The sequence below is a fragment of the Ptychodera flava genome, chromosome 5 (genome assembly GCF_041260155.1).
Source record: "Ptychodera flava strain L36383 chromosome 5, AS_Pfla_20210202, whole genome shotgun sequence".
Taxonomy (NCBI): Eukaryota; Metazoa; Hemichordata; class Enteropneusta; family Ptychoderidae; genus Ptychodera; species Ptychodera flava.
In genome coordinates, this window is record NC_091932.1 from 40054386 (window position 1) to 40068481 (window position 14096).

General features: G+C 36.8%; 1 protein-coding gene across 6 annotated transcripts in view; it reads right to left on the minus strand.

Moving 5' to 3' along the window:
* Window positions 1–14096, minus strand: part of LOC139133918 (uncharacterized) — a 44520-nt gene that overhangs the window by 10033 nt on the left and 20391 nt on the right. For 2 of the 6 annotated variants that reach the window (XM_070700706.1, XM_070700707.1), the window contains exons 2-6: window positions 7944–8571; window positions 4638–5034; window positions 4155–4235; window positions 1758–1951; window positions 1185–1321 (exon numbers count right to left, since the gene is read on the minus strand). In XM_070700706.1, coding sequence (XP_070556807.1) covers window positions 1185–1321; window positions 1758–1951; window positions 4155–4235; window positions 4638–5034; window positions 7944–8396 — 1262 coding nt within the window. In that variant the 5' untranslated portion in view covers window positions 8397–8571. Of the gene's footprint in view, window positions 1–1184; window positions 1322–1757; window positions 1952–4154; window positions 5035–7943; window positions 8572–14096 lie in introns of all 6 variants that reach the window. The other 4 variants (XM_070700704.1, XM_070700705.1, XM_070700702.1 and 1 more) reach the window with 2 other exon arrangements.

Consider the following 14096-nt stretch of genomic DNA (forward strand, 5'->3'; position numbering starts at 1 on the left):
TGTGGTGTGAAAACATGAAACATCGCTGTAAGATGTATCAAACTAAGAAATTGATAACATTGGAAATTTTTGATACATGACATAAAGACTGCTACAACAGCCCAGTACTGTGATATGTAAGGCGACAGTAGCTGTAGTTTTTGATGACTCAATTTATTATTTATTTTTGTATGTAAATTCTAAGATCTTGTTCTACTCCAAAATCATGTTAAAATCCCCACTATTTTGCTTGTCAACACAGCATCTATACGTGTAAAAGTTTATTGTTTACATTTGAATTCTAGACAGGACTAGAATTCACTTGTCAACAATAACACTGCAGTCTACACATATACAGGATGTGTTGACAAGCTGAATACTGTGTATCTCAACATACTGTGGGGAGTAGAACAAGAAACTATATTTAACATTAAAAACAAAAATATTGAAAAATCGTCAAGCGCCACAGCTAGTTTCTGGCCCTTCAAAATGGTGAATGACCAATGTTTGATATCAATCTTGTTTGGCCATTCCTTGAAAGTTGACCCTTGAACTAATGACTGTAATTTGAGTTTGTATACATCTGATGGTATATGAAGTAACTAAATCTGACATTTGAGTGTGTGTACATGAATCTTCATTGTCACAGAAAGTTGCAGCAAAGTTTTCATGCCATGTAACTGAGGCCTATGCAAACGTACCTAACATCTAATCTGCATGAGACAGTGGAGAAATTTATTACTATCAGTCCTGGCAGTTAAGAGGTGTGAATTATCACTTTCATAACACATTAACGTCATGTGAGCATACTTTATGACATCTCATGCAGTACAGTGTGTTCTAAAAGCTGCAACGCTTGAGAAAGTCTTGGAGATCTCTTGTCAAAACTACATTCATGAAATATCATTGACACATGGATGAATATGATAGGAAGTTTTTCCACAAGCTCATGCAAATATTTTCTGATTTTGATTTCACAACGCATCACAAGTTCTGATCTAGGATTGCACAGCATACATGTACATCAGAAATCTGCCCCAATCTAGGATTGCATACGATACAATGAACAGGATCTACAATTCTATATGGTTGCATACATTTTGTCTTGACTTAAAGATTGCCCTGGGTACAAGAATCATGAGCCATAATCTAGAATTGCTAACAATACAATAGTATCTGATCTGTGACTGTTTCTTGTATCATACCTTTCAAGTTCTTCATCATTTGCGATATGCATTACCATGACAGTAAGATGGAGGGTTGGAATCGGTATCATCGCATCTTTCAGTTTCTCATCAGACTTCATCACTGATGCTTGGACATTTTTTAAACTTTCATGGATCTGAAATAAATGTTACAAACTTCAAGTAAGCTGCTGATGTCACAATATCAAGATGTACACATAACAGTCAGAAAAGTACACCGTATTTGTTGAATAATTCTGAAGACTATACAGGCTACTTATCCATCCCTACATCAATTCAAAATACCATGAACTTAATCAAATAAAGTAACTGTATTCTTGTAGAATTATTCTGGTTAGATAATAAGGTCAAAGGTTAAACAAACTGGGATGTCACAGGTTTCCTCAGAGTTATGATGAATGACAATGCATGAACAGTATTCAGAGATAGTCTGAACAGACATGATACAATGGAGAAGTTGGGTTTTAAACACTAATATGCAAATGTCAACATAAACTGTGCATTACTTTGTTTTCCGTTGCTCTCCAAGTTTCACCCAAAACTGATAGGCAGTAATGGAATACTATAACTTACTGTTGGATTGGAAACTTGAATGGCTACAAAATAGTTTGGTGCAAGTCTTTTTGGCTTCTTGTCATCGTCTATTTCCTCTGCTAAGTCATCATCTATTTTATCGTCTACCTTTCTCTTTCTTTTCTTGACACTGCGTTTTGTTTTGCACGCGTTGAGTCTCAATGCTCTGGGCAGGAATGGTGAGGGACATCGCCCTGTGTTGATACAAAGTAACTAATGAATTCTGATTCATTGGTGAGGGACATCGCCCTGTATTGATACAAAGTAACAAATGAATTTGAACATTCATTGGTGAGGGACATTGCCCTGTGTTGATACAAAGTAACAAATGAATTTGAACATTCATTGGTGAGGGACATTGCCCTGTGTTGATACAAAGTAACTAATGAATTCTGATACATGGTAAGAGACATTTCCCTGTATTGATACAAAGTAACAAATGAATTTGAACATTCATTGGTGAGGGACATTGCCCTGTGTTGATACAAAGTAACAAATGAATTTGAACATTCATTGGTGAGGGACATTGCCCTGTGTTGATACAAAGTAACAAATGAATTTGAACACCATTGGTGAAGGACATTTCCCTGTGTTGATACAAAGTAACAAATGAATTTGAACATTAATTGGTGAGGGAATTCTCCCTGTTTTGATACAAAGTAATAAATAACAGCAATGGTGAGGGACATATCCCTGTGTTGTCCAAAGTAACATGAATTTGGACATCCATGGTAAGAGATATGCCAGTATACCAGTGTTGATACAAAGTAACAAATGAATAAATTCATGTTTACCAATATGAACATAGAACTAATACTCAGATTTGAAATCAACACATCTTCTACAAGAACAGATGATGACAGAGTTAGGTTTACATGTAGTATCATGCATTATCATAACCTACAGGAATATGTACCCTATTTTGCTACATTTTTTTGCATAATACTGGACTATAGGAAGGTACGGCAATGTTAGAAGCCATAGCCATAGGAGAAAGCTGTAGTCTTTGTCAGCCATAGCACTGGACACAGTCATACACTTTAACATTTGCTGTTCACAAGAGTTGGACACCAGTACTCATAAGCATTTTATTCATCAATCATAATCAATGAATACCCTCCAATAAAAAGTTTTGTTTAATATTTACAGAGACCCAAGCTTCAATTCTTTTATTTTCTACTCTAAGACCAACCATTTCCAAATTTCAAAATTCATAAAAGCTGCATATTTCAAGATGGTTCAACATAAGTATCGATTGGTCAATGCTTCTACCTTGACATAGAAAAGCAGAACAGTCGTTTGTGTCAACCAGCTGAAGACCGTTATGTGTCTGCTTTCATAATGTAGAACAGCTGCTGGTGTCTACAAATGGAACCTCATCGAAACACTCTAATTGGTCGGGTTTTTTTAAATATGGCTGATTTGGGAAGAAAAACAACTTTTCATACTCTAAATCCACAATAAACGTGTTCACTTTTATATTATTCCATACAGTATTCACTCGATTTTGATGCCATACTGAATACATCTACTTTTGAATACCATACAGTATTGACCATAGACTGCCTGTACTCTGGTACCCCAATCAGCACATAGGATAAAGCCTTCATCACAAAGAGATGAACTGAAAGTGATGCAGTGAAACTGATATTACACTGTCAGACACTGGCAAACGGAAATTTGAGAGACCAACAAACGCCCAATACAAACCTTAACATAAACATTACAGCTAGCACACACTACAAACACATTCATATACCAATATAAATGTACAGACCAACTCATACCCTAAACAGCCCTGTGCCCTAACACATAGCCCAAGGTTTTCCGAAAACACATCCGAACACAGACCAAGACACCCAACACAGACCAAGACACATCTTGACAAACTTTAACATACACAAACAAGACACCCTGACACACGTCACATCCTAACACGGATCAAGACGCACGCTGACACATGGATCAAAACCCATGCTGACACATAGACCCAGGAACACTGTACCAGAGACCAAAATAAATCATAACGCTGTTGGACGGACACATATTGGTAATGTATGCACCAACTTCAAGTACACGTACAGATCGGTATACAAATAGTACACATGATACGAAGCGTTTCTTGGGGACAGATGACACAAAGACACCTTGACACACACATACTATACGATATGAATGCTTGGACTGGACGCTTAGACAGGGAGATAGGGAAACAAAGATTGCAATTTTTGTTGTAAAAACACACGTACCAGTATATGCTGGTATTGTATTTCAGTGTTTTCCAAACAAATTAATACAGAGTCACTCACTTACAGTCAGCTACATACACATATAAACAGACCAAGTTTGACACAGACATAGATAGTTCACCAGCTTTCGATTTCTTCATCGGCTTACCTTCAAACAAAGCACTCAAATCAGAAGTGTGACATCCAGAGCCAGGTTGATGATAGGAATTATCTCCACTTAACAAGTCATCTGTAGGTATAGCACAGTCAGGAGATTTGTAATGGTAACATGCACTCAAAGAGTTCACATCGACATGTACTACGCAATTGTCATCTAAGAAACCATGCAATGATGATGATGTTTCATTTCTTGTCATCTCACACCATGCATTTTGTTTCTTACACACACTGCAATGTTGCTGAGTTCGTGGTTTTTTAGTAGGAGGTTGCATCTGTTTGTTAGACTGTGTTTGTAAATTTTCCATGTTAGAAGATGTCAGTCTACTGTCTATGTTAGGGGTACGGTTACACTCACATAACGTTGCATCAGACAAGTCCGTCAACGAAGCTGATAAGGGCGAGTCCAAATATTGTGGTGATAATTCATAGATGTTATAGTTCGGAAATCGATCACTATATGCAACCACCATACCCTCGCAGGATTCAGCAAGTGACGTATCTGTACTCTCCGCTGGAAGATCCGGTGTGTCCCGTGATTTCACCGTACTACTGCTGCGATATCCGCTCTCTTGCGTCGATACCGTTGATATATCACTGTTCAGGGATTCATTACTGAAAGTTTTACCAAGTTTGGTAGTTGGAAACTCCTCTTCATAGCTGTCCCAGATATCACTATCATAGCCATTTAACCGGCTTGTTAGAGTCAACAAGTCTTTGTTAAAGTTCCGTGATCTCACTTCGTAACAAAATTCTTCCGGTACGTGTGCTAAGCCGGCAAATGTACACGATATTCTGGGTAATTTATTCACTTGTATTGCACCCAATGGTACAGTTCCACGTCTGCCGGGGCGACCTGTAATTGAACTTATCTGGAATGCAAAAGCAAAAACGAATTCAGTGTAATAAACTTTTTTAAATTGTAAAGTAATATTATTCATAAAATACTGTGGTTTGTTAGTCAGTTTGTTCTATTAATATAAGATCCAAAACACCTGGTCATACACCAATCACATTCCAAGGTAGGGTGGAATCAATTTGCATGTGTGTGCAATCATTATTGCAGGACTGTACCCATGCAAGGCATTACTTGGCTTTTTATATGCTCCTTCAGCACTGCTGTTTCTTTCAAGCTGAAATGAGAAATTTTGCAATAATTCAATGGTAATGATATCAAAGCAATTTAGATTTTACTTCATTTCTTATTTCTTGTGTTTTGTTCACATACGTGTAATACACACTTTGAAATACGTGGTTCTTTACAGATGTTTGAAAATGGCTAGTCAATGACAATAACGTAATATCCCAACTCTGTAAGGAAACCATCACAAGCCACCATGAAATTTCTTGTGAATATAATAAAACCTTGAATTTGTTTTACATCGCATGATGACCAATCTTTGTCTTGTTTGTATGAATTTTTCCCTCAAACTATTTTGTCATGCAGATTTTGAACATTTCAGATTCTAAGACAAGCCATGACAATCAAAAGGCATTCCTAATATTATAAAGGACTTATTGGACAATTCTAGACACAACAATTTCTTTTAAATGATAACCATCATCATAAAGAAGATTTACAATTTCTGTGATTTCAAAGTGACAAATTTCAGTGTATTTTCTTATGCAGTTCCATTAAAAACAAAGTTAAGTTTATATCAAACAAGTAAATATAGAACATTACTTTAAAAGTGAAATTCTGTGTTCAATACAAGAATACTCAGAAATATTTTGCTTGAAAAAATCGAATTTTTTACATTGTTTAATAAGTTTTTATAACCTTAAGACCTTAGCAAAACCTTTGATAGTTCCATCTCTATGAAAGTAATGACATTTGTTAATTTACAACCAGCGTATTTCTGCTGAATACTAGCTCAGATGAGGTAAACAGTGGCTGCATCATGGAAATATTTGAACTGTAAAGTAGTGATCTTAAACTTGTGTAAACTGAACCCTGAATAAATAAGCAATCTCTTTTTACTGAACTCTGTCTCAATCAAGTACCGGTACATACCTTTGTTAAGGTAGAGTGCGCCTCGGTTACAGATATTTGAACTTTCAAACTTTTACAATATTCTTTGAGCCTAACACTGGAGGTGGGGGTCAATTTGAAGCTTATGGAATAAATAAAGTTTTCACCAGCTTTATAGTATTGTGAAAACCAGTAATTTTATTTCTTCCAGTGGTGATAACACTGGGATGGCGGCCATTTTGAATTTAAAATACATGTATTGGTAAATATTGGGTAATTTGTTTCTCTAACACCGAAATTTGCAAGGTGATTTTTTATTCTTGATATTGAAAAAGAATGGCTAAAAATTTGCTTGAGGAAAGTTTGAACAAAAATTTTAAGTCTTAAGTCGAAGTCTTTTAATTTTTGAGGCATGAACTACCTTAACTGAATATTTACACTAATAGCGCTGATCGCAAATGACATCATTTTCTCTCTCATTAATATGCATAAATAAATATTTGTCCCCATTTTCCGCATAAACGACGAAAATAAAACCTGCTAGTGTTACAATGGCTACAAAAAGTCACACTAATTCAAATGAATTTATGGCTCAGACTACAAGCTGCAACAACAGCCGTGCATTCAACAATAAAATTTGTCCGAAATTTAGGCAGAGTTGTCCAAAGTCTCGCGAGTGCAGCTATATTTAGTAACAACCTGGAATCGCGATCAACGCTATTCAACATATTTGTCAGCATTTGGAATTCAGTTTATACAAATTTTGACTTGAGAAAGCATTGAGCTTATTTACCTTGAGTAAGCATTCCACAGCTGTATGCATGCAATGAAAGAAAACAGAAAACAACAGATATTAATACGTTAGGCTACTACATTGTCAGTGCAGGGGGAGATGGGTGGGTGCAGGACTGGACAGGGGTAATTGACACAGTCAAATTGTTACAATGTACTTCATTATTCTTTGACAAATGCATGTATATTGGTATTTGCACGGTTACGTATTCCGCCAAATGGGTTTGATTCATATTACATATGGTTGGTCATTTTGGATCATTTCTAGTGGATAATTTATTGTTCAACTTTTTGAAAACTACTGGAAATCTACAAATCATGTGTTTCCATTTATAATCTTATAATCACATTTCTTACTTTCAATGCTAGGCATTGCTGATATTGCTACTATCTTAGGAAAATTAATAATCAATATATCATTCCAAAGAAACTTCATTTTGTTAATCACTTTATGAAGTTTTTAGTGTATGAAGACATTATCTGAACTAATTGCTATGTGCATATAACCTCGAATATGAACTATTTATGAATTCTAGCTCAGTGTCATTGATAGACTACTTGAGATCAGTTTTTGAAATTCACAAAATTTTGTCAAATATCAACCTATTTTGTTGTGTTACAGGTTCATCATGGATTGTAAAGATAAGCACATTCACACTTGTAACAAATACTGAAGTACATCACAATTTGACACAATTAGCATTAGTTACAAAGTAGTCACATTGTAACATGCAAACCAGCTTTGCTACATTCATCTGCTATCTCCTTGGCAACAAGTAATCAGTAGCATATTATACTTCAGTCACAAAGTTTTTGAGAAACCTCTAATTTTTAAATGAAATGTTCTTCTAAAGCTTGTGGACAATATCTTTGTGATCTCTGGAACAACCTTTATCGAAAATGCATTGAAACAAGTAAAAGATGTTGCCAAGAATATAGATTCAGATGCAAAGAAGCAATGCAGTATGGGGTAGGGTGAGGGCAACAACAAAAATAAAAAAGAAAATGTATATCCACCAATGGATAGAGATTATCCAAAGCTAAACTTCTGTCACCATCCGTGGATTCATCTCCACTGTTGCGTAAATCAAAGTCATCCCATTCTAGATCAGAATCACTGGAATACAATTTATGGGAATCTTCATCCGAATTATTTCGTGAATTCGACTTTGAACCATCACCACACAAATCATAATTGTCCCACTCTAAATCACTGTCATCAAGGTTACGAGGCCTCGTTGCCTTGGTGTGCCTGCGTGGATGCAGCGGTGGTAGTGATGGTGTTGGTGGTGGGAGAGGCGGCGGCGCGATATTACCGCCAAACTCAGGAAATGCACGTACATTGACACCTCTGACTGGTCTTGGCAGACGATACAGATTAGAAGGCGCTATCTGGTGGGAACCTTCACCTGTATGTCGTAAATATGGTAAATGATACATGGGTAACCGCTGTAATGTTGTTGACCACATGAGGGCAGGCTTCTCCTTGGACTGGGACACTGAATAACTGTTGAGGGCAGGTTTGTACTTGCTGGACCGGGACTCTGAATAACTGAAGATAATCACCAGTAGAGCTAAGGACTAAGTTAGATTTCAACCCGACAGACTTATTAGATATGTACATCGCTTCCACACGGATTAGTATCTGGAAAAAAACAAAGGCAAACTTTTATTATTGACATTCAAAATGAAATATCAACTGAAATGAAAAACACTATTGTCATCAAGTTAACAAAGAGGCTCACTAATTACCAAGAGAATTCACCATATGGCTCGCTATATTTGCCGATTAGATGTCCAATTTCTAGTCACCTCTGCTGTAAATGAGCTAGATGATGCAGTCAGTAATGCCATATATGAAGAAAAAGAACAACTAAAATATTTAACTTTGCTCAGAACATTGTGTATGTCATAGGGAAATGAAGGGCAGTACATGATAAGGATTTTTTATTTATTTTCTCCACACTGACTACATGTTCAAGGATGAAAGTCATCACCAAAACAGTAATCAATATGTCTTGGAGGACAAGAAATTTGAGTAAACATTCTGACCTTGGCAGAACTAATCTTTATATCCTTAACAAGTACATACTTGTCAGCCAGCTCAATTTAATGACCTCACTAACCTTTACATAGTTGCTATCTTGTTTTGACTACCACAGCAAACATCACAGAAAAGTTAAGAAATTTATGGTTCTTTGTGTCCATTCAAATAAAGTAGATAAACTGTCAAATTACCTCGGTCATCACATTATTGGGATAGTAACCCTTTTCAGATGAAGTCATTCAAAACTGGCATAAAACTAAAAGTACATAGATGATCAATTCAACACTGATGGTACATACACCATCATCATCGCAATCAGATCATGTCAGAAAATAATTATGGTGTTAATCAAGTTTCTCTATGATTTTTTGATTTCTTAAATGGTCAAGTCTATATTAACTCTATTACACAGAACATATGTAACACTTAACTGGTTTTAACCTTTTCACCCATGATTCCCAATTCCCAATTGTTAATTTTGCTTTCTTGAAACCTACGAATGATACATTTTGACTGTCCCTGTTAGCCCGAGCACGCAGCCTTCAAAATATTTTACTTGTACACGTCCCATTTGTTGTATGTGGATTTTATGTAAATATATTTTCATAATAAAAGTGAGGACGATTACCTCAAAAAATTTGAAAAAAAGATTTCCAATGAACAGATCCACAATCACCACTGATAACAATGAGTTTAGGCCAAACCATGGCGGTGGAATGGTTCACCAACTTTGTTAGATGGCAGCAATAGAAGGCACGATATTAGTTCATCTAAGGGGAAATGTATCTGTTCTTGTTTACAATCCATATCACCACCTACAGTGCAATTTTCCAGACTCAGTGTGGGCATGACACAGGATACAGAAGTTTGATCACGCAGTCACGGACAAATTAAGCATTTCATGACATCATCCTGCACCAGTCAATAAATCAATTTCTACTGAAATGATTATGTACAGCCAAACTGAGTCTAGCTGAAGTTATTACAAGTTTATGTGTGCTGATCAAAATCACGTAATTCAGCTTCATAAAGCTAAGCAACATCAATACAACATTAAAAGGGTAAACACTGTGTATGCTTCCATAAAATATGAAAACAACGATTTGTCTCGCACAACACAATTCTAATCAGTCATATAGGTGATGATATCATCATGTTTAGACAGGGTTTCTAATGTCATTATTTCTGATGACATGCTGTCAGAAATTTATTCTGCAACTTGACAGTGTTTCTGAAAATGGCAAGATATTTCATCGGTTGTAAACAACCTGACACGAGATATGCAATGTCTCTTGTGATATCAACTTACATCATCCATGTCTTCTTTATTTGATATTACTTTTATTTTTCTGTAATTTCAATTTCTTGTTGGAAAATTAAAGTTATTTTATTTACATGACTTTTTGCTTTTCTATGATTCAATCGTTAATCAGACATAGGATTCAATAATTATGTGAATTCACATCTGCAGCACTGCAGAGCTGTAGATAGGAGTCTCGATACATGTACAGTTCAAATTGTCCTGTTTCAAAATGACCTACATTACACGTCCTACACACATGTACCCCATGCTCTGATTGGTTAATCCGCTTCTCCAAGGTCCACTTTCGGAGTAGTCATTGGAGGGACCTCATGTGTTAGGTCTCATTATATGTATTATTCAATTTACAGCTTCCTGATTGGTTAATGTGTAGTTCCGGTCCTCCAGTGTTCACTGCCTCATATGCAATGTCCCATGTACTTTTGGATGATGCCTGCACTTGGTCGCAGCTCGATCCCAGTATATGAAGAAAGGTACTCATGCCGAGTATTTGTCAAAATATCTAGTTAGATTTGACCTTGTTCGAGAGTTCCTTCACTATTCACGGCATTTTATGTGATACTGTGAATTATACATGAATTAAATATTGCTAGGAGAAATTTTGTCCTTTTCCCTGCGGTAGTTGGTTGAAATGAGCTACTGACGCCTGAAACCGTTACGTAATTTTTGTTACGTAATGCCTTGAAGCTCTATTGTTTCCTCTCGTCATTCACAGGCCTCACTGTTGTCGATGCGGCCAATGCCCCCGTCAAATCAAAATGAAAATGAAAAGCGTGTACTTTGTACGTAAGCAACAATTGGAAAACAAAGAGCCAACATGCCTGTAATGCTATATTTGGTTCAAGTCGATGAATTTAAAAAAATAAAATCATTTATAATAGTTTCTCTTGTGTCTGTCCAATTTCGTACAAAACTATTCGGAATTTGGTAGCCCAGGCCATGTTTTTCCCAGCGATTGAATGCGCTACCTTTGAGTCTGCGCAGTATAGTGAGTTAGTTTCTGCCGGATTCCGGGTGAAGCTCCCCTGGATAGCGTTCACCCGACTCATCGCGTCCACTCCACTCACGCGCGCGTTTCACACGAAAGCAAAATACATATCGTTGCATTCACTCCTCTCAAACATTAACAAATCGCAGACTTGAACCGAGTCTACTTAATGCATAAAGGGACAGAGATAAGTAAAAACATGGATATTTAACGTATGAAGGTTTGTCGGGCATTTTTCGTTGTAACTTTCGGCCGATCCGTGAACATCACGAATAACGTATTACTTCAGCGGTAGCCAGGAAGCACGTGGGACATTGCATAATGAGGCAGTGAACACTGGAGGACCGGACCTACACATTAACCAATCAGGGAGCTGTAAAGTGAATAATACATAGTAATGAGACCTAACGCATGAGGTCCCACCAATCAGCGTAACGCAAATGGACCTTAAATTACCAGATGAACCAATCACTGATGTTGGTACATATGTCATGGACCTGACTTATGAAACAGGACTAGTATCCATGATTAAGTCTATCATCATACGCATATGTGATAACAGGACGCATGATGTGCATATGTGAGAACAGGGCTCGAAATTAGCGGTAGTCCCGCGTCCACAGACTACCAACTTTTCTCTGGGACTACCAAAGTCCATGAAATGGTAGCCCACATGGACTACCAAAGCCTGGGACATGAAATTCAGTCAGCACTTGGCGTGCCATGTCCGGTCTTTGACTTTTGGACGAGCTAAATGCAGTCAAACCCAGCTGGACACAGTAAGGCCAGACTATGACTTTGTTTTGCAAATTACAAAGACGACCTTGCGATGGAACTTTACAACAAAGTTTCAATATCTCAACTGGTATACTGGATGACAGGCACAGACAATGATGGCCAATGAAAACGTATTCTCATTGCATTTTGATCAAAATGCACCAATCGCAAACTCCTCCCTACTACAGAAAGCCCATGGTCTGTTTTTAGCCCTGCTGAGAAGGCGGTGGTAATCGCCATGACGACTATCGAAATTGGCATGCAACTCTGAGAATGAAATGGGTTGTCAATACAATGAAAGGTCACCAAACTTTTTAGTGTCACTGTCGTCAATTATACCAGTTTCCTTTAGGTAATAAGGGTGTGCAAGTATTCACATCAAATGACTAACAAAATTCACTTCATGGGCAGAATCTTGAAAAATAGCTTTTTCTTCTCTTGTGAATGAAAAAAAAATCCCTAAACTAAAATATGCATGGGCTACCAGCCATTGTCACTGGGCTACCAACTCCAGAAAATGGTAGCCCAAGTGGACTACCAGGGGAAAAAGTTAATTTCGAGCCATGTGAGAATAGGACAAATCATGTGCATATGTGATAACAGGACACATCATGCAATCAAAATGACCTCCCACATGCTCTCACATTATTTCTAGATGATACTGTTAGCACTGTATACAAGTTATTAAATATGGACAGATCACTCGTCAGATTGTTTCTAAAGGAAAGATGATTCATAGAGTTTAATATTCAACACGTCTATATGGGTACAGTGTAAAAATATACTGTACAGTTGTTCTATTAATTTAAGTTTGTTTGCTTTTATAATGAAATGCACATGTATACCAAAGATTTCTTCACTTGTGAACCATTGAAATATTTCTTGGCAAGTCTGAGGCTATGTTCACAATTTTCCTCTCACACTGACCCTGTAATAACATTGACACTATGCAATAACATGACATACTCTCACAACAGAAATGTTACCACCTTATCAAACAGGAGACGTTTTAATCTTGCGCTGGCTTTGTTTATGAATGGAACGTTTGCTGATAGCAACGCGCGTAGTAACCAGGATGAAGCTAGTTCTGAAATGCACGCGCTTGCCCATATTTGGGTGTGATACGGCAAATTATTACACAAATGTAAGAGCGTCTTTTCCCATAGCGTTACACAGAAACATAGCTTGAGGTATACGATAAGATGACATAGTCTTACAACAGAAATGTTACCACCTTTTCAACTATTGTAAAAGCATAAGCAATATTCTGATCATAATAGCCTTTAGGAAAACTGTCATTGTATTATTGAAATGAATCTTGGATTTTTTTATCTGATATTCTATCCTTATTATTTTTAGAAAGAATATACAGGGGGTATGATTAACTGTACTTTCATGATATACCACATCACAAAACTGTACTGGAAACCTATATAACATTTCAAATATTCTAACTTCGCTAGCCAAGGGTGTTTCTCTTGACAGAGCCCCTGCCTCCAAACAGCTGGGAAGGCTATTGCTACGCTGATCTAACCAAGCCATGCAGACTCTGACTGGATAATGCAAATATTCTAAAGAGTAGAAGAAAGCTTTCAAGAAAAAGTCATCGTTGATGACACAGTCCCCACTTGTTAATGGGTACTTTGATTACATGTCCTCAGAGAGGATAGAGTCCACTTCATTAATTAGGTCTGTGATAAAAATACTTTGATACAGATGGCGCTCAATGGCCAAGAATGAGTTCCATGGTGATGAAAACATAAAACCAATGTAGGCCACCATCTAAAGTTCATAAAATGAGTCAACTAGGAATTAATCAACAGGATGTTGCAAAACATTTTTGCATACAATTCTAACACTTGACAGATTATCACTGGTACCATATTTCATAAAGTTTGATGCAGTATTTACAACACTATGAGATCAACATCTGTATCGAGTTTCATCACATTTGCCATTGTATTAATTTGTGGCTATATCACCCTAATTAGGAAAGTTCATTACTTATGCAATTACAAATTAATTAAAATGACACTG